This window comes from Anguilla anguilla, chromosome 1 (assembly GCF_013347855.1).
Source record: "Anguilla anguilla isolate fAngAng1 chromosome 1, fAngAng1.pri, whole genome shotgun sequence".
In the NCBI taxonomy this organism is placed as follows: domain Eukaryota; kingdom Metazoa; phylum Chordata; class Actinopteri; order Anguilliformes; family Anguillidae; genus Anguilla; species Anguilla anguilla.
Window position 1 is genome coordinate 15087578 of NC_049201.1, and position 21204 is coordinate 15108781.

At 42.3% G+C, this 21204-nt stretch overlaps 3 protein-coding genes across 25 annotated transcripts in view; 2 read left to right on the top strand and 1 right to left on the bottom strand.

Annotated features, from left to right (window-relative positions):
- Positions 1 to 244: 244 nt before the first annotated feature.
- LOC118231642 (creatine kinase B-type-like) lies at positions 245 to 4826 on the top strand. Its single transcript, XM_035425670.1, has 8 exons — positions 245 to 401; positions 1553 to 1757; positions 2714 to 2868; positions 2959 to 3091; positions 3261 to 3432; positions 3884 to 4007; positions 4110 to 4299; positions 4412 to 4826. Exons 1-8 carry the CDS (start codon positions 285 to 287, stop codon positions 4588 to 4590), a joined length of 1275 nt encoding a protein of 424 aa, XP_035281561.1. The 5' UTR covers positions 245 to 284; the 3' UTR covers positions 4591 to 4826.
- A 1240-nt stretch (positions 4827 to 6066) lies between these two features.
- On the top strand, positions 6067 to 10150 carry LOC118207497 (creatine kinase, testis isozyme). 2 transcript variants are annotated; one of them, XM_035381141.1, is made up of 8 exons: positions 6560 to 6839; positions 7599 to 7786; positions 8021 to 8175; positions 8266 to 8398; positions 8535 to 8706; positions 9119 to 9242; positions 9327 to 9516; positions 9726 to 10150. In XM_035381141.1, exons 1-8 carry the CDS (start codon positions 6829 to 6831, stop codon positions 9902 to 9904), a joined length of 1152 nt encoding a protein of 383 aa, XP_035237032.1. In that variant the 5' UTR covers positions 6560 to 6828; the 3' UTR covers positions 9905 to 10150. The 2 variants fall into 2 exon arrangements, with proteins under 2 accessions (XP_035237041.1, XP_035237032.1); XM_035381150.1 differs by lacking the exons at positions 6560 to 6839; positions 7599 to 7786 and adding an exon at positions 6067 to 6249.
- Positions 10151 to 11390: 1240 nt separating this feature from the next.
- Positions 11391 to 21204, bottom strand: part of mark3a (MAP/microtubule affinity-regulating kinase 3a) — a 53686-nt gene continuing 43872 nt past the window's right edge. For 4 of the 22 annotated variants that reach the window (XM_035380943.1, XM_035380962.1, XM_035380919.1 and 1 more), the window contains exons 15-18: positions 19615 to 19881; positions 18679 to 18705; positions 14074 to 14118; positions 11391 to 12964 (exon numbers count right to left, since the gene is read on the bottom strand). In XM_035380943.1, the coding sequence (XP_035236834.1) occupies positions 12619 to 12964; positions 14074 to 14118; positions 18679 to 18705; positions 19615 to 19881 (685 nt within the window). In that variant the 3' untranslated portion in view covers positions 11391 to 12618. The other 18 variants (XM_035381002.1, XM_035380953.1, XM_035380937.1 and 15 more) reach the window with 13 other exon arrangements.

The window sequence follows — 21204 nt, forward strand, 5'->3', positions numbered from 1 at the left end:
CTATAATAACCTAGACGTTCATACATGTCAGGTATTCAACAGCTCTAAAGTTGCTATTGACATCTTTACTGAACGTGTCCAGTCCATTCAACCTGTATTTGTTGAATTCTGAATGTTGTAAATCAACTTGCAGAACTGTCAAAGAAATTGTGTATTGCGCGCTGTGAAAGCCACAGTGCAGAAAAATATCAGTGCGGTAGCTGCAACAGCATTTAGACCTCCAATAGAATGAATGGACTGCAAATAGCAGCCAATCGCAGCCAGGCTCGTCTGCTATAAAATAAATGATCCGAGCGTACAAAATTCTGGAGTCCAGAATTGGCGTTGGTGTGCTCATTCTTCCGTCTAAGAAAATAGAGATCTTTGTGTCTTCCTCGAACGATCGACAGCGTGGGCATCAGGTAGGATGGCTGTTTCCATCATTCCCATTGATACGTTAGTATTTTTAATGAAAAAGTAAGTTGTTTTAATTGGACTTAGGTTTAAATTTTCAACAAAAAAGGAGAGCTCTGGATTAGACTATAGAAGACGCTGTTGACTAGTGAACAAAGCCTTGTTTTTTATCGTCCCGTTAACGGAAGCGTATTGAATGATAAGCTTTTTAAAATCACGTTTCGGGTGGATTTTAGCGAAAATTGGTGTAAATCAGCATCGTTAAACCTAAACTGGGATAATTTATGTGTTTAAGGGATCATCTATGTACGTTGATACGCAATAGACGATCCCTTAAATAATAAATTATTTTGCAGAAAAGCATTAAAAGAAAGCAGTTTCAGAGCAACTTCACATTATTTTATTCGGACAGATCTTCGGAACCGCTATCGACTATTCATCAAACGATCGAAAAACCGTGTCATGCCTGGGACAATGGTCTTATTCTTGTACGGTTTTATTTTCTCACCTCCTAGCAGACTCTCATAACAAAATGATTCACATGCCGCTGTAATGTTTATAGTGCACTGTTTCGACCTCGCAAACGATTAAACATGGTCTGTCAATAGGGCTATGACTTGTGTCACATATTAATTCTGAAAATATCATACAATACGCTCAAATACAAGGTAGGCTAGTGCTGCCTTTGAACGTTGCAATAAGGATGTCTTGCAGGTATATAGGCTCGTAACGTTCATATCCACCCTTTGTCTCCTGGAATAGTCACTGAGATGGAATGAGATTGCACAGTGCATGGTGCATTTTATGTCAATTGCAATGCTTTTACCTGTGGGAATTTGTTTTTATGATAGTTTAATTTTAGTCACTTGAAATAACTTTTTTTGCAAAACGATCAGTGCAATATCTGCTTTCACTATCATATATGACCATATTTTTATAATAAAGTTTATAATAAAAAGTATGATCATTGTTTATATAATAAAGTATTATTATTATTATTATTATTATTATTATTATTATTATTAGTATGTGATCAATAGCTAAATTAGTAAATTACTCAAATAAATGAGTCTTTTGGTCTCATCTCTCTGAAAATTTCCTGTGGGCTCAGATATGTTCACATTTATTCATTCATTTTCCCTTTCGCTGTTGCATCCAGGAAAAATCAACCATGCCTTTCAGCAGCACCCACAACCAGATGAAGCTGAAGTTCTCGGTGGAAGAGGAGTACCCTGACCTCAGCAAGCACAATAATCACATGGCAAAAGCGTTGACTCCGGCATTGTATGCACAACTTCGGGACAAACAAACTTCCAGTGGATTTACAGTGGATGATGTCATTCAAACTGGGGTTGATAACCCAGGTAAATACTCAGGCTGGTTTTATCAACAAGGCCATCTGTTCTGCCTGTTAAAGTGCATTTATAAAGGACAGCTCAAGTGTCCAGTTCCACAGCTTCACAAAGTCAATTACCTTGTCAGCTTTACTCACTTCATACAGTGACCTTGCTAAAGAGTAATTTGAGATTACACAGTAACTACATTCACATTTGAGTTCAAAAAACGAAATTAAATGAAAGATTCTCATTCTCTGGCAACAAGACAAAAATCTAAAATAAAAATATAATTCACATGAAGTGTTTCATGTCGTGTGAGACTCCTGGTGTCTTGCAGGTCAGGTCAGCATTTCACCTTATAAACGCAACATTTGGTTGTCACAACACAACACACTGCTTGTCATATCTGGAGTGATGTAAATTTTGGCATTGTTTACATAAACTAATATTTCACTAGTAACCTCATTTTGTTAACACCTTGGACTAACCATTGTGCAATGTTACTGATGCATATTGTAGAGTTGTCATTTGACTAACATTTGGGAAATACACTAACACTTTAAAGGCACTTTAAGGCATAACAGATGGCTTTTCTTTACTCCATAGAATTTGTTGTTATTGTTGTTGTTCAGCATTACTAAAATGGCCACACTGACAACCAAGAAGTCTGCCGAGGAGGAGCATCCTGACCTAAGTCAACACAACAACCACATGGCCAAGGTCTTAACCCTGGGCATGTACAAGAAGAGTGCTCAACACCCAATGGATTCACCATAGATGGTGTCATTCAGACGGGGTTGATAATCCTGGTAAAACTTGTCTTGAAATCTTAAATAATCCTGTTAAAATTATAGTGCTAAATCAAGGACTTGATTATTTTACTCATTGGCTGGATTAAGTGAAACAGTGTCTGGTCAGATGTCAGATTGCATGTGAAGACCTCTGCTCTTGATTTGACTTTTCTGCCTCTTTGTCTTCTCCAGGCCACCCGTACATCATGACAGTGGGCTGTGTGGCTGGAGACGAGGAGACCTATGTAGTCTTCAAGCCTCTGCTGGACCCTATAATTGAGGCCAGACATGGAGGCTACAAGCCCACAGACAAACACAAGACTGACCTGAACCCTGCCCACCTGAAGGTACCATTTCTGTTTAGCTGATTGCATGTTTCCCAGCTGTACATCTCTCTTAATGAGGCCTCCGCTTATCCCTGATTTTACTTTGCCCAGGGTGGGGATGACCTGGACCCCAAATATGTCCTGAGTTCCCGAGTCCGCACTGGCAGGAGCATCCGCGGGTTCTGCCTGCCTCCTCACTGCAGCCGTGGAGAGCGGCGTGCTATTGAGGCAATGTCTATTGACGGTAAGCAAGTTTCTTTGTGGGTTGCAGTCACGTTATTTGAGATTGCAATTATTTTTTCTTCTGATACACAGTTCTTAATTGAATATTATCTATTATACAAACTGGTCAATACTTCTAATAATCATAATAATAACCAATGCTCATATGTAATGTGCATTCTGTTCCATAGCATTAAGTTCCTTAAGTGGGGACCTGAAAGGCAAATACTATGCTCTGAAGAACATGACAGATGAGGAGCAGCAGCAGCTGATCGATGACCACTTCCTATTTGACAAGCCAATCTCTCCACTGTTGCTGGCTTCCGGGATGGCCCGTGATTGGCCTGATGCCAGGGGAATCTGGTGAGAAAACGTATACTTTACAAATATTATTTTTTGGCAATTTATACAATTTATGGCTCTCTGCCTTCTGGGAAATTAGAATTTTTATTCCAAGGACGCATTATATGTTCAATATTTTGAAAACAAGTCACATCAAAAACAGCCTGCATTGTCAAAGTGGTCTGAAATCTATTAAGGAGTTAAGGGTTAGGGCCCAGGTGTACTATTTACTTTTTTCATTTGTCAGACACGCTTGGCCAGGGGGACCTAAAATAGCATCAGAAAATGCTGTTTTAATTATAAAACTTAAATTAGTTCAATGCAGTTTAATTTTACACATGTTCACATGCTCACTGCCATCAGTGAACCATGCTACACATATTATTATTACTAACATGCTACACTAAACAGAACTGTGGAAATACTTAAAAATGCATTGAAAATGTTTCTAGTTAATTTGATTTCTTCCCAGGCACAATGACAACAAGACTTTCCTGGTGTGGGTCAATGAAGAGGATCACCTACGAGTCATTTCCATGCAGAAGGGTGGGAACATGAAGGAGGTCTTCACCCGCTTCTGTAACGGCCTCACCAAGGTAACTAAGAAGCATGGACTTCAAACTCATGGCGGACTGCTCTGGGACATGCAAAACTGGTTGGGATTGTCTTGAATTTTGCTTTTTGCCTTCACTCCATAGATTGAGGCCCTGTTCAAGCAGAAAGGTCACGTATTCATGTGGAACGAGCACTTGGGCTATGTGCTGACCTGCCCCTCTAACCTGGGCACTGGCCTGCGTGGTGGAGTACACGTCAAGCTCCCCAACCTCAGCAAACATGACAAATTTGGTGAGGTGCTGAAGAGGCTGAGGCTCCAGAAGCGTGGAACAGGTACAGAATGCACACCACTTTCATGTTTCTCTCTCATGCCATATATTGGTCTATAGTGCATCTTGTATATATAGTGCAAAATTGTCATTCTAATACTGTCATTCATTTTCAGGTGGTGTGGACACTGCAGCTGTGGGCGGAGTCTTTGACATCTCTAACGCTGACCGCTTGGGCTTCTCTGAGGTGGAGTTGGTACAGATGGTGGTGGATGGAGTCAAGCTGCTGGTGGACATGGAGAAGCGTCTGGAGAAGGGCCAGTCCATTGACGACCTTATGCCTGCACAGAAGTGAACTCGTTGTGTTAACCCCGACCCCTGCCCCTCACACCCCAGCTCTTCAAGTGTACCTTTTGATCAAATAACCTTATCCTTATCGAGGCATACACTTCTGTTGAGTGCTGGAGACTCTTAAATTAGTGAAAATGGGTCTTCCGTCATTGTGATGAAAGGATGTTTATATCTCACAGGTATTGGAATGCTCTTATGGATTGATTGTAACCCCTGAAAATAAATATTCTTGGCCCATTGTTTCTGTTTCTGTCTCTTTTGCTTTAGACCTCAAATACTCTGACAAATTTACATCAGAAAATATTGTTATATATGTATCTTTCAGTGCTCCCACGTCTCTTGACATAATACCATATGGATAATATGTAGCATGCTCAGCTTGCAATTGTTTTCTGTATAATTGTTGAAACGCTCTTATTGTGTTGCTGGAAAATGACAGCAACATTGTCAAGATATTATACTGTTTGCTTGGTAACATTTGGAGTGTCATTTTTAGGCTTTAAGCATGTTATTAACAAATTTATTTGGGAGTGTAGATCATGATTCTTGATTAATTTTACATTAGAAGGACACCACAGTTGATTGTAGATTTACATACATATTATCAGTAGAATATTAATCAAGAGATACATTGTATTTCCTTTATAAACCATGTCCTGGTTGTTTGGGTGTCTGCTTTGATGGCAAAATACTTGATTTAATGTTCAGATGTATTACCTTTAACCTCCTGAAGTGTGTTTCAATTTTGCAGCTTAGCACCACAGGGTAACATTGTTCTCTTCAAACCAACTTAGCTGAACAAATCAGAAACTTCATTCGCTTGGCCAAGGCATAGGACTTTTCTGCATGATGAAGTTTACTTTTTCAAAGAGACCATGGCACATGATTGATTTACTGTCCTTCAAGATAACCAACGCCAACCTGGAGCTGTTTCCATGAAAACCATGACCCCCCCCCCCCCCCCCCCCCCAAAAAAAAAGAAAATATTTTTAGTATTTGTTCACTCATTACATAGTAGATATAGTCATTTCTGTGGATGCCAAACAAAGACAAGGGAGTTGTCCTACACTGATTGTAATGAAGCTCAATAGCACCACTTTGTGGCATAATAGAAATCCTTTCTTGACCCGCACAGGATTCATTGCGTAGCCTATTATAGGCTATTTTTGTGAAAACTATCAGCATATCAACATATTTCCTGAACGTCCCTCGGTGACAATATAACCGAATTTTTTTATCTTTAGACTATAATAAACCTTTTAGACAACTTTAGTTAGCCAATGCGAATAGGCCAACGCATTGCATTTCTAATAGCACAAATGAACCAGGGACGAGAGAATTTTCTCTTTTTTTGTTAAAAGTCCATTTCTCATACTAATTAACAAGTCAATTAACGTAACGTTTTATGACAAGCAATTAAACATGTTTTGCTATTGAAAAGGTACAGAAAGCCAATCAGTGGAAACAAAATAACTTAGCAGTAGGCTACAGCAACGCGGGCCCACCTACAAAATAATCTTTTCTGCATCATTTGCATTATCGTTATTTAATTTTAAAATTAAGTGCTTAGTTTTATAACGGTTCTTTTTGAGTGGTCTCCATGCGAAGGAAACAAGCACTTCAGTTACGGAGCCACAGATCTAGCCTACACGATGGAAAACATGTAAGGCTTCTCTATGTTTTCATCTATTTAATTTACTTTATTGCAAACATAGCTGGTGATCCCTCCTTCGTCAATTTTATTGTAACCATTATTTGTTATTATGTTGGATCTGTAGGCTAAATAGGCTTATAGATGTGTCATATGGTGCATTCAAGAAACTGATAGGATATGCGATTAATCTATTATTTTCTAAGCGAAAAAATGGTATTGCTGAAAAGAATGCGTGTCCTTTTAAATTCTACGATAAACTACTTACGGTATGTGAAAACTGTAACAATGATACAGGCTCAATAAAGGGCAGGGTCAGGAAAGTTCGTTTATTAACGATGCAACAAGTTGCAGTCGAATTATGATCGATGGCCATTTAATTGTAGTTCACACAGACATGGAAGGCTCATAAATCGCATCATTTGTAGTTGTTTTTTAATTTGAAACTAACATTCTACTTAACGGTTAATGTAACGATAAATAACGTATATTTCTAGCTGTACAACAAACATTTTTGAATCAATTAAACATCAGCAGCAAGGAAACGTTAACTGTTAACTTCGGAGAGACACACCAACTGTTACAGCTAAAATGGAAAATATGTAAGTTAGCTCAATTCTTTTAGACATCTTGTGAATTCGCAACAGTCATTATTTTAGTCAGATAACTTAGCACCTACCATAGCTATATGGTTTATAGGTATCATCTAAATTAGCTAGCTATGTTTACGCTGTATATTCAGTTACCCATACGGAATTAGCTAGTTACTTACCTAGGTAGCCATCTTGCAATGTTTAAATAGGTGGCTTTAAATTAGGAAGCTACTAAATAAGTGTCGTGCAAAGGGTTCGGTTTGGCTAGCCAACGTTTAGACTAGCCTACTTTAAAACGCTGGTTGAGCAAATTTTTCCTACGATCGATGTGCGGGATACCAGTCTACATTGTTAACTGACATTAGGCCTCACATCATCACAGTTCATTGGGTCCGGACCACAGAGCAGACATTCCGGTCGAAAACCGGCCGTCTCTGGCAACCTTACATCGAACTGACATATTTGAAACTGATTTTGCCATGATAATTTGCGTGGACATTTAACATCTAGTTACATCTAGTTATCTGGATATGAAATGTGAAGTGACATAGCTACATCAATCCACACTAAAGTAACAGTACTGACATTGTTTCTAATCCCATTCTATCCAAACCTCATACCAACCATTTTTTGTGTCGCTAGCTATTCAAACGTTAGCCAAGAAATGAGCACTTGGAAAACAAACACATTATGGTGTGGTATCACTAAGGCTGAAAGAGGATAGACCTTTTATTTACAATTAATTATTTATTTGTTCGTTTGTTTTAGTACTATTTCAATGGCTACACTGTCAATCAAGAAGCTGTCTGCTGAGGAGGAGTATCCCGACCTGAGTCAGCACAACAATCACATGGCCAAAGTCTTAACCTTGGACATGTACAAGAAACTGCGAGACAAATCAACACCCAATGGGTTCACTGTAGATGGTGTCATTCAGACAGGAGTGGATAACCCTGGTAAAACTTGTCTGAACATCAAGCTGTAGTGCTAATGCCAGCACTTGGTTGTATTGATCTTTAATTGGATAAAGTGAAAGTATGTGAGGTGGATGTGAAGACCTCTACTCTTTACTCTTGATATATTTTATTAATTTGCTGGAATAAGTGAAAGTGTATGGTGAGATCAGACTGCATTTGAAGACCTCTGCTCTTGATTTGACATTTCTGCCTCTGTGGTTTTGTCTTCTCCAGGCCACCCATTCATCATGACAGTGGGCTGTGTGGCTGGAGACGAGGAGACCTATGAAGTCTTCCAGGATCTGCTGGACCCTATAATTGAAGACAGACATGGAGGATACAAGCCCTCAGACAAACACAAGACTGACCTGAAGCCTGACAACCTGAAGGTACCATTTCTGCTTATTTGAAGTGATGGTTCCCAGCTGTACATCTCTCTTAATGAGGCCTCCGCTTACCTCTGATTTTACTTTGCCCAGGGTGGGGATGACCTGGACCCCAACTATGTCCTGAGCTGCCGAGTCCGCACTGGCAGGAGCATCCGTGGGTTCTGCCTGCCTCCTCACTGCAGCCGTGGAGAGCGGCGTGCTATTGAGAAACTCTCCATTGAAGGTACACCTGTCTGAGAATCTGTGGGAATCTTGCCATTGGAATTTTGATGTCAATTCTGTGTTAATTGTGAAAAAATTATTCTCCTTTTGTGTTATACATGGAATCTCTAACTATGAAATGTTCATCCTGTCCTAAGCATTGAGTTCATTAGATGGGGACCTGAAAGGCAAATACTATGCTCTGAAGAACATGACAGACGAAGAGCAGCAGCAGCTGATCGATGACCACTTCCTATTTGATAAGCCAGTCTCTCCCTTGTTGCTCTCTGCTGGGATGGCCCGTGATTGGCCTGATGGCCGGGGAATCTGGTGAGAAAATTCATATTCTGCAATCTTCATGCTCTGTCTCACAACCATGTCTGGCTCTGTAACTGGGTAGCATGCGGCCCACATTTGCATTCCAAAGGGACGGTTATTTATGCTTTATTACAAAATATTGATCACTGACAAAACAAAGAGAATTGTACATCTGCTTGAATTTTGTTATGAGAAGATCACAATTTTATCATTTTAATAATTTCTTCATGAATTTGTTCATTTGTATGTCAGACATCCTCAATTACAAAGCATTATAATGTCAAAAGTGCATTAGAACTCTTGGATACATTTACTTATTTATACATTGACTTACTTGAAGCCAACATGTCATCCTGTTAGATCTAGACTTTAGCTAAATAATAACGTAGGGAATATGTCTCCCGTCTGTTTTTTCTCTCCAAAGGCACAATGACAACAAGACTTTTTTGGTCTGGGTCAATGAGGAAGATCACCTACGAGTCATTTCCATGCAGACAGGTGGGAACATGAGGGAGGTCTTCACCCGCTTCTGCACTGGCTTAACCAAGGTAACTGGGAAGCACAGACTTCTTATCTCCTAATGGGACTGTTTTGATAGTGTTGCCTGTAAACATCCTTTTACACCTTTGCAGATTGAGGCCCTGTTCAAACAGAAGGGATGTCCTTTCATGTGGAACGAGCACTTGGGCTATGTGCTGACCTGCCCCTCTAACCTGGGCACTGGCCTACGTGGTGGAGTCCACGTCAAGCTCCCCAACCTCAGCAAACATGACAAATTTGAGGATATTCTGAAGAGACTAAGGCTTCAGAAACGTGGAACAGGTACAGTATGCACCCCACTTTGATCCATGTGTTCTATTGACAGCATGTGTCAGCATAGTGGATCTTGAGTGTATTTTAACTGATTTGCATCTTTTTGAAGAGACTTAATTCCTGAGGATAAAAAGTAAGGCTCACAGGAAATAACAGTCTATAATCTTTTCCTTGGCGTGGATTGTTGTCATCTATCCATTTCTTTCATGAATTGTCAGGTGGTGTGGACACTGCAGCTGTGGGCGGGATCTTTGACATCTCTAATGCTGACCGCTTGGGCTTCTCTGAAGTGGAGCTGGTGCAGATGGTGGTGGATGGAGTCAAACTGATGGTGGACATGGAAAAGTGCCTAGAGAAGGGCGGGCCCATTGATGACCTCATGCCTGTCCAGAAGTAAAATGCAATGCCTGACACTTACCCATCCACTTAACGTATGTTTAAATGTTTTTTTTATTATTATTTAATTAGTAATTTATAATTACAAAATGTTTTATTTAAATTGGGGAATCCTTAACTGCTGAGTGTTAGAGATCTACACTGGACAACTCTTCCTTCAGTGTTGTCAAGAATACTTGTATCTACACAGTACTGAATTGTTCTTGAGGATGTATCTTACATTAAATAAATTTCTTGGCTTGTGGAATCAGTTGAACTCATTCATACACACACTTGAGGGGGAAAACACCACCCATGCTGCTTATTTGCCCTTGCCTATCAACATAGTCAAAGAATTTGAGGTTATAACATGCATTTGAGCGCACTTGTATACATCGTAATTGTTCATTTTTCATGAACAAAATATTGATTAGCAGCATATATCCATCACAAGAAATGTAACCAAAAATATAATGGAAAAAATGACTACTGCAACTTGCTTTTAGTGACATATTAACATAAATACAAAAGAATCAGCATTTGCTTCACTTTCTTTCCCAATGGACACAACACACATGCACATTCCACCGGGTTCCGATGGCACAGCGATGTTATGTTGGTTTGTGCATACAATTTGTGTCAGTTCCTCACAGATAAACATAATTTCATGCTCTGTATTGGTTAAATTTAGCTGTTTACCACTAGGGTTGCAGTCATCGGTTATTTTGTTATTGAAATACCTATCAATTTTTAAAAATATATTTAAAAATTTAACCTTGAAACAACACTCATCAATTGACAGAACAAAGGATCTATAGTTCGACAACCATTCTATTCTGACAGATGAGACTTTCATTATGAAGCAACCATATTATCTCTGTATAGCTGTCTCATCAATACTGTGGTCATTTTGATTGTTAGTTCTCTTTGTCTTTGCAACTTAGTGTTTTATAATGTGACATCCCCCTTGTAAAAGAGATTTTCATCTCAATGGGGTCTTACCGGTTAAATAAACAAAAAATGATTTTATATTTTATATAATCACCCCCAAAACACCCCCATACAAATAATCAGGATGTATGTCACCACGGGTGACATCTTCATATCGTTTTTCCAAAGAGACCAAGGTGAAAATGTAATGGCTGAGATGCAAAGTAGCACTTGTGCAAATGAGGAGAGTTTATCTGCATTGTGCACACGTAGAAACCATTCATAACATTCAAGCTCAGTGTTTTTCCAAATGAGTTGGAAAATTGAAAACTTGAATGGAGAAGGTCACCGTGACAATAATTCAAAATTGTATTGTCAATATCAATTGAATCGGGAAGGGTATTCTCAGATGTGCAATAATTGAAAAATGATATTAATCATTTGCTTTGATAACACTCCATTTGCATCATTTACATTTAAAAACATGGACATTTTTGGGTGTTACAACATAACTATGTATAGCAAATACAACACCACTCTGCATGAGCTATTCATCCAGTCAAACAGACACTGAGGCGTACAGATTTTAGGATGTTTTAATGGAGACAATGGTGAACCTTACCTGGTGACAAGTTGCATTAATTCCATAATTCCTGACTCATGACAGGACTTTAAAAAAGGAAAAAAGTATAACAATATGCAGTTGTTGCAAAACTAAGTTACATTATTTACATTCAAAAACAGTGCTGAACTTCTTGGGGGAAGGTGTCTTGACGAAATAATAAAAAAAACAAATAAATAATATGACATTTGAATGCTTTCAGAATGGTAAACCACATCCAACTCTGTCCTTGTGCTGGATAATACTATAGATGGCATTAGGACCAGCTCTGGAGATTAAACAAAAAAAGGGAGGTGTCTACAGCTTGGCTAAGATTGTTTCCTCGAGGTCAGAGAAACTTGTTGAATACCCATAATTCATAGCTTCACAATGGACTTTACACCCCAGGCCGATCAAATACAGGTGGCTTCAGGAGCAGCAGCATCATATCCGGGTTTGATTCTTTGAGCGATAATACTAACCTGTTCAGTGCGACAGAATCACCAACCATAACTGCTGGAAGACAAGGTAACAAACATATCTCTGTGACTACCTTGCCAAAACACCAGTAACGGTTCTAATCAGAATTTCTGTGCAATAAATACCTCGAGGCCATTTCTCTAGGCAGAAGCATTCAAGTTCTCCATGTCTCCAAGTAACAGACCGACAAGAGTTTAGGGTGCCCTGAATTCGGCACAGTTCCCCAGCAATTGGCCTGGTGCTGTGGCTGTTTCCAATCCTACAGATTGGACTGTATGATGAATCTCTCCTCTGATCCACGGTTCTATCAGCAAGTCTAGGACCATCCCCACCCTCACCCAGAGCTCTCAGCCATCTCTTAAACAGATTTTAACCCCTACGGAATATCACAGAGAACTACAAGAGTGGGTGCTCTGCTGGAGGCCATGGGCTACTAAATGCTGTAGTGCAGTTCCAGTAAAAAAGGGCAAATTCTTCAATCTGAATGTCCATCATATCTTCTGCAGCAGCTCAACAACTCTTGCCATATCAACAACAATAATAATAGCAATAATAATACAATTTCAAAGATGCACGAAATTATTGCCTAAAGCATTATTCTATACATTATTATCAATACATACTTTGTGAGTGTTTTGGAGAAACAATTTTATGAAACTGCTACTTTTAAAGAATGTACAGCTTAATTATGCTTGTTTTATGTTTTTTTTCCTTTACTGTACTTTTTACAATTTTAATTCATTGGCAATTTTGGAAGCTATGTTCTTAAAAGCAATGGATGTTCCTGATATCCGCTTGAAGCGCACGCCATTGAGCGAGAGGCGGGGCAACTTGCAAACCTCCATCTCCCATTGGACCAGGCTCTCTGCATGGCCATCCCCATGGACGCAGAGCAGCAAGAAGCGTTCCCGCTGTTCGTAGTCACAGTTATTGGCGTCCAGGACCTTGCGGATCTCCCGCATTATGTCGCTGGGCTCCATGGAGCTGGTGGTCTTCATACTCCAGGTAAATCGGAGGGAGCGGGGTTTGCTGTCTTTGTTTTCATCTTTTTGATCCCCAGATACATTGCGACTACAAGGAAAAAAGACAGACCAAGCAGGTTAACAGGCAGAGCAAATCTGTGTGTCCTGTCTTAAGTGATGGTTATGTGAGTGTGCGTGTGTGTGTGTGGGTGTGCATGTGTTGACATGTTATATATTTTTTTGCATGCAATTTCGATTAATCAGTTGGTATCTTAGTTTATTTAGTGCGCTCCTGTGCTCTGTGCTTATGGAAATTAGATGACCTGACACGTGGTTGCATTCATGGTGTTCCCTTGTTCCCCTTCATGAAAAAGATGTCACATGACTATGCAAATGACAATACAGGGACAGACTGTGAATGAACGACATGCATTTCACTGTTGAAACATGCAAGCTCTCAAGCAGAAAACAAGCAGATGAAAGCAGGCAAATTACAAGGAAGCTCAAATCACAAAAAAATAGGATGATGTAGAACTGGGACAGGAGAGGAACAGCTGACCATGTGAGACACAAGATACCAGCATGGAACATGCATCACTCACACATGACAACACGTGATATCATACTTCCCTGAGGATAATATTGCAAGACCAACAGCTTGCTCTTAAAGGATTTCAATAAATATGTACTGCAGGTTACTCCTTAAACAGCTATTCCCAACGTTAGCCACAAGGTGTCTGCAGAGCTCAGGAACTGTTTCACTGCTCTTCCTGCTGCTAAATACTGCCCTCTGCTGACACCACTCATGTACATTTAACTTTAAATAAAATCCTGAGGAAGGGGGTTTGAAGGCCACAGTATGAGAAAGCAGAGGTCAAAATACTCACAACTCCTACTGTAAAATAAAATAATCATTAAAACAAGGCAGTGTAAGATTAAGATGAAAATACTGAATGATGCTTAATTTTCACTGCGCTAATGGAGGACCTTCCAATATTAAATTAAAAATTACTAGACTCATTTGAAGTTGAACACAAACTCAAATGACAGTGTGCTATGGACAACCAGGATTGCTCCAGGAAGTGCCCAAGTTGTCCATGTCTTTAAAGACGCCTGACACAGAAAAAATGGCAGTGGGTGATCGGTGACGGGGGAAAGTGGAGAGGGAAGCATGTCACATGACAGACAGATCATAAGAGTCAGCTGAGCTCATCTCACCTTGAGCCCTCAAATCTCCCGTTTCTCTCAAACTCTGGTGGGACTCTTTATTACAGACAGAACCACCAAGGAGAGGGCCGGGGGAGGCAAAAGAGAAACACACAGATCTTTTATTCCATTAAAAGCAGAAAAATAAAAACATTTGACACTATTAACTCAGAATAGATACAACAATAAGAGAGGGAGAGAAGAGAGAGAGATGACAGCATATACACATATACAGTTATAAAACCAAGAAAGCCATCAGCCAGTATTTAGGAGCTCACCATCACCCCCATTATGGCCCACATTGGCTGTGATATAGTGGAAAGTTCAGCACAGCTCTAAAAATCAGGCATGCATTTAAATTAAAACAGAGGAAACAAGAAATGTTGATGAGCAGCAGAATAAATACAATATCCTGAATTACGCTAGCACAGAGAAAATGTCTCGCTTGAACTTCCTGGCTTTAATTTCCACATGCAGACTGCAGACTAAAAAACAGTAGCACTTGTCTTGCTGGCAGTCACTTTCTTGCTTCTTTAACCAAAAAAATCAACAGAAAACAACGAGTGTGTGAGCAAAGACCAGAAAGGGCACACTCTGTGAAGGCTGGAGGGGCCAGACAGTGGCGTGCCGACACGCGAGTGTGTGTGTGCATGCGTCTGTGTGTGCACACACCAGATTTACAGACACGTACGCTTTCACAAAGAAAGAATTCAAACACACACGGTCACTGGCATGCAGATACAACACTTGACACCAGAAGGTCCGGGGGCTCATGCAGTCCGCACTATTCGAGTAAGGGGGTGTCAGAGGCTCAAACAGAGGGGGTGGGGGAGCAATGCTGGTGCTCATTGGGCGGGGCATGAAGATACAAGGCAGAACTCTGGGGTCAGCCTGGTAGGCTGAAGACCAGATATGGCGGAAACAAGGAGACACTGCAGACTGGTGTCAGTCAGGCTGAGGCTTTCGGAAAGGTAAGAGGTTCTATAGCAAGAGCCTGGTGGTGTCTCGACTCGACTTGCTAATGGGACCATCTACAGTATTCACATTTCATTTGACCGGCACTGAAACAATGTGGAAAACTGTTTTTTCCAGGCAAACTGCATTAACGATCATAACCAGCAGCAGCACTTGCCGTTTCAAGGCACAGCACAGAAAACTCCTGTGCGGAAAATTAACAGGCTTGCAAAGAAGCAGAATGCAAAAAGGTGTCTGACTTAAGCAGGGTCTAATGTCCACCTCTTCTGGTCCTGGAGAGAAACAGAAACAGACTGGTGTGGAATGGGAAAGAGGAGAGAGCAGTCGCTCCAAGTGCTTGCATTACGTGAATTCTGCAGCAGCTCAAAATGAGAAGGCAGCTGGCTGGTATATCATGCTGATGACTCGAGTGTCATAGGAACCAGTCAGACCACAGAAGGTGCAGAAGCAGATGCTTCAGGCCTGAGGTTAATCATGCTAAAATCTATTTCTGAGGCTCACAGTCCGTGATGTGGTTCGCTACCAGAGCTGGGGAAGCCCGCGAAAGGTCAAGCTTCCACCTGGACTGTGAGGGAAACGGTGGCGGTTTTCAGCGGCGACTGTGGGGCACGATGGGCAGACGTTCAACCTTCCACCTCGCATCCCCGTCCGACCTGGCCACAGCTCTCATGGGAAAGAGAGCCTTGAAAATCAGTACCAGGGCCGGCATTCAACACATCATGGAGGGGAATCTACCCTCCATCTGTCCAAGGCCCAGCACCTGACACAGAGATGCCAAGGGCTCCTGAAGAGGCTGGCGACTTGCGCAACATTCTCAAGTCAACCAGCTGGATGAATAGGGATACAGGATATGGGGGTGATGCACCAGGACCCCATTTGTGACAGGGGGCCCGGGGGAGGGCGGGGGCTTCTGGTTGTATGAGTGCAGGCAGAGTTGGGGCAGGCAAGGGTCACGGTCACTGTGCCTATGCGTTCATGTCTCGTGTGTGCCCGCGTTTGTCTGTCCGTCTGTCTGTCTGTCTGTCTGTCCATGGGGTCAGTCTCTCTGCAAAACAGCAGGGGGAACCACAAAGCCCTAGCACCTTACTCTATTTCTCCATCTCCGATTTTCTACAACTTTCTATATCTTCCGCTCCTGAATCTGCAAGAAAAGATGGATTCTGAAAAAAAGGGTTGGTTTTATTGATATAACAAAATAAAAACAAAAAAGAACATAAAAAATTCTTGATGTAAGACATGTTCACAGAAAACAAATGTCAAGAGGAGGACAGGCTGGTGGACTGAAGACTTACTAAGAGTCTTTGCTCCAGGGGCAGGGGGGTTGGCAGGCCCTGATTTGTTGGCGGTCTGTCGTTTGGTTGGGTCAATAGTGACCCTAAGGAGAGGAAGAGTGGAAAAGTAAACTGCACAAACAGGTGAACAGCATCACTGCAGTACACTTAGCGGGTGAGAGAATGCCTGTGGAGCACAGCTGACCATGGCTGTCTGAGCACCAGGACTCAACACCAGTTTAAACACCTTCCACCGCTTATTAAAAAAAGCCTCGACTGCGTACCACTGGAATCTGAGATTAGCGCTGCGCAGTGTGATCTTAAGGATCTCTGCAGCGACGGTGGAGGGAACACGGCCTTTGGGATGCGGGTGCTCGCGTTGGAGTTGCCCGTTCCTGTGTAAGATGGCAGAGGCCGAGTGCAGTAACCATAGGAGAGCAGCAACAGCTCTCTGCAACTGCGCAACGTTCCGCGCGTGGCAGCGGGGCGGCCATCGAGGGCGTCTCCCCCCACACTTCTGCCCACAGCAGGAATAAGAATCAACTGACAGGCGGCTTGGGTGACATCGACGTGGAAATGACACGAGCAAAAAAAAAAGCTGAGATGGATGAGAGGTGCGGAGTGATGGACAGGAAAAACGAATGTGGCGCAAGACTCCTGACCACCAGACGCTGGGATTTGTGCACAGATAAGATGGTGACGTCGGTGAGGAGACCACAGCCTGCCTCTGTGCGAAGCAAAGTCTGCTCCCCCATCACTGGACAATGATATTTTATATTCTTAGTGCTCTGTCTTTGAACATTTGGACATGGACTGGGATTTTCACTCATTTACAGCGAGTGTAAGGTTTGCTTTTGCTGCAACTTTGTAAACATTCCTAAGAGAAAAGTACATCAAAAGGAAAACTGTATTAAAACTCCATACTGGAGACCTGGCCCTAACTGCCTGAGGAGTTTCACACCAAATCTGAAGTTTCACCCAGACGAGGGTTACAGAAAGAGCGCTGAGCAGTCCAGAGGCTGAGGTGGGGGCAGGAAAATTCGGGGACCGGAGTTATAGGGCTGGCGCAGGTACCCAAAGAGCACCAGAACCCAGAAGACAGGCAGGAAGGAGACGGGTCTCAATACCTGAGTACCTTCTTGCAATGTACCTCTTTCAACTGACATGTCATTCTGTTGCCAAACTGAGTGCCCGAAGTCGTGGCCTGAATTACATAACCAAGAGTTTATTACCATGTCTGTCACACACTGACACAGATCAAGGAGACAGAGACACAGAGACACTCCTGATGTCTCCACAGCACTACATTGGAACCAGAAACAGAACTGTGGTAGAAACCAACTCTTCCAATCCTTTTCTAATAATGCCAATTGTTAAACTGCTATAGACCTATGAAAAGCCTCCTGGGGACATGGGTTGTGGTTTAGACTAGCATCGCACTGCAAATGCTTGCTTGCTGCGTAATGCATGTTGTGCTAATGTTACTGTGATGCCCAAATGCAATAAATAATGGCTTCTCTAAGGCTGATAATCTGCACTACATGTGTCCTCTATTGCCAACTCAGACCATGCAATCTCCCATGCATAATAATGCCATGGCACCATAGCTTTGAGTCCAAATATTCAAAAGAAAGAACCCCCCCACCACCAAACCCAAAAAAAAAAAAAAAACCTCAATGAGGAGGGCTGGCAGAAATCTAAAGTTTCCTCTTAATCCATTAAGAGCTGCTGTTCAAAAACTCTCAAGGACTGCTAGTCAAAACGGCTAAAGCTGAAGAATGCCTGTTTATGGGTGCTGAAACCAAATCTATTTCTCACTACGACACAATAACAGAGCAGGGCACACTGAAATCTCACTTCCACTTCCCCATTCCACAAGCAGCTCCAAAACATTACAGCTTGTGCTGCCATGAAAGATCTACAAGGCAGAAACAAAGTATTGCAATTAACATTGCACGGGACTGCTTCCCGGTATACTGCATGTACATCATACATACAAGCAGAAAATAAACTTACCTGAAATAAGTCTTGTGTGATAAATAGGTAAGCACTTTTGTGAAAACAAATCCAAACAGACCCTGTACACAGACCTCGCCTCAGGGGAAAGGCATGCATGGGTGATTAGTAAAGAGTTTGCTGGTTGCTGATTGTTTTTATTGATAGTTGAGAAGAAAGCAGCTTTTGCAGGCATGCTTAATTGCACTCCGAGTAGCTGATCGGTGCTCACTGCAACTTGAGTTTCAAGCAAAGTGTTTAGCTCTCAAACCAGAGGGGTTGCAATATAAAATCATTCCAGTTTTTGTTGTTGTTGTTTTCAAAAGCTCATAAGTTTTTTGGTTAATTGTACAAGAAAGCCAATTGAATGTCCTACCTTTTGGTAAACCTGAATGACATGTTTCTAGAAACAAAAACATAACAAAAGCAATAAAAATGATGAAAGGAAAACTGAAGGCAAAATGAAGCTAATAATCCAAATGGGTAAAAATAACGAGGAAGCTGGAATTAGCATGGTGCAAAAAGGAGCTAACTGAATGAGTGGCTTAAGGCGAGGAAGTTGATTTTGATTCCTAGTTTCAGGCCAGAGTCACTTCACACTTCAATCTAGTAAACCCTAGATTCGTTTTGCGGTTTGAACACAGCTCTGGGACAATATAGCCACTGGTGCGTAGACTCAAGGCGGTGGCTTTCTATGGTTTCTACGTGAGAGTCACAGGTTTCTGGTTTTAAAACCCCAATATGACAAAACTTTTTCCCTTCACTGAGAAAAGTTCCACATGGAACATAAATATATGTACAATACTTAAAGAAACAATTTGCACATGTAAAAATGCCGTTTTACAAGGATGTTATGAGAAATAAGGTAGTCGAACATTCGAAATGTAAAAACATAAACATTTTAAAAGATTTAAGTAAAACATGGACATGATACCTGTCTTGGTTACATACCTTAGACTACACATCAAAGATTTTAGGGGAAAGCTTAAGGATAAGTGACGCTGATATATTTCTATAATAAAAACAGTATGATTTCAAATAAAATTAAACATCTCTGAATATTTGGGTATTCCCCAAGAAGAATAGCGATAATGAGACAAAACTAGATAACGCATTAGGTTTCAAATCACATGCGTGATATCAAACCATGGACAGAAGTGAGAGAGACGCTCTATGGTCTGTGTGGTTTGAAGAAACCCCCGAGACAGTCAGGAGTGCATTACTGGACTGTACTGGAAATCAACAGCAGTTATACAGGATGGAGCGATCGCTCAGTGCGGGGGGAAGTCGGGCGTGGGCGGAGCGTGCCTACCTGCGCGTCAGCTTGGAGGTGAGCTTGCTGAAGAGGTTGGAGGAGCCGCGGCTTCGGGTCTGCGAGAGGGGCGTGGCGTCGTGCGAGAGGGTGGGCGAGGCGGGCGGGCCGTTGTAGGTGGCGGTGCGGCGCTCCCGCAGCTGGCCGCCGTGGAAGGTGCTGCGGCTGGCCGTGCCGCGCGGGAAGCGGAGCCGGTCGGGCGTGGTGGCGCTGCTGATGCTGTGGGTGGACGCCACCGGGTTCCGCTGGCCGGCCGTCCCCGCCGTGCTGGGAGAGGGGGGGTGGGGAAGGGCGGGTCACGGACAGGCCTAATGCCGCACATACGGGCCTGGGCCACAGGGCCGGAAGAACCGGCTTCTCTAAAGCAGTGTCCTCAATACCAGCCTCAGCCCAGACACAAAGCACTGTCCTCACAATAACAAAGGACTGCTTGAGCATTGGAGAAAATAATACTATTTGCTGGGGTGAACGGCAACAGTGTTTTGCACATAGAAAAAATCCCACTTGGGATGCGGTACCATGTCTTGCAGCAGGAACGCATCCAGGCACTGTGTGTGCATGTGGACTAGAAAGTTTCAACTTTCACTGCAACTTCCTGAAAACAGGCCCACTTTACTCCTCCGCAGAACTCACAGAAAAATTCCCACATTTTGCAACACTGTACCATGTACCGCCTATGTGTGGTTCTCTCAAGTCACACATGACTTCCTAACAACGTCAATCCACTGAGGTGCTAAATAATGTATAACATCGCAGTTTGGCATCACCGTTTTAAAAATAAAATCTAGCATTAGAGTTCAGTTGTTTAGTGAGAAATGAAAAAAAAAAACATCTTACCACAGGATCATTTTGCCGCACATACATACAATAATAACAGCTGAGATGGAACACTTTCTAGACACCCAAGTGATTGCGTTAATTATACTGTTGTTTAGTATCGACTTGATTTCCATATGGAAACTAGGCTGCTGTAATTAGTTATATCTACATAGGTGATGTTAATACAGATTAATATATGCAGATAACACCACTGTTAGTTTAAGAAAAGACACTTCTGGAGTTAGTGGCAGAAACCTAATGGAGGGTTTTCTGTTGAATAAAAAAGAAATGTCTTTGTTAGACACGAGAGCCCACGATGAAAAAAAAAACTGGATTCTTGAAAATGTGGGGGCGGAGCCACCAGGATGACTGACAGCCAGAGCTCCCCGGATAAAAGATGGGCGTGGCTAAGGGGATGAGCGGTAGGTTGTCGAAGGCTAGAAACAAATACCGTTGATGTGGGCGTGCAGCACCCACAGATCAAAGGTCAGAAGAGGTGGCAGCACACGGATTAGAAAGCGGGGGGGGCGGACTCGGGTTAGAGAGACAGACGCTGGGCCCTTTTTTGCGCCTTACTTGGGCCTGAAGACGTTCGCCCCGCTGTTGGCGGGCGGCGGCGCGGCTCGGCCGCAGTGGCCCGAGGCCGAGAGCGACACGGCTTTCTGGTGCTGCAGCCGGGCCGAGGCGGCGGTGGCGGCGGCAAACACCGGCGCGTACGCGGACGGGCTAGTCGCGCAAGCGGACATGGCAGCCAGGCTGTGAATTGGGGCG

Coding starts and splice junctions, on each gene's coding strand:
- LOC118231642 (XM_035425670.1), top strand. CDS start 285: ATGATCCGAGCGTACAAAATTCTGGAGTCCAGAATTGGCGTTGGTGTG. Junction 3,092..3,260: donor TGAGGCAATGTCTATTGACG/GTAAGCAAGTTT, acceptor TCTGTTCCATAG/CATTAAGTTCCTTAAGTGGG. Junction 4,008..4,109: donor TCTGTAACGGCCTCACCAAG/GTAACTAAGAAG, acceptor TTCACTCCATAG/ATTGAGGCCCTGTTCAAGCA.
- LOC118207497 (XM_035381141.1), top strand. Junction 8,707..9,118: donor CCTGATGGCCGGGGAATCTG/GTGAGAAAATTC, acceptor TTCTCTCCAAAG/GCACAATGACAACAAGACTT. Junction 9,243..9,326: donor TCTGCACTGGCTTAACCAAG/GTAACTGGGAAG, acceptor ACACCTTTGCAG/ATTGAGGCCCTGTTCAAACA.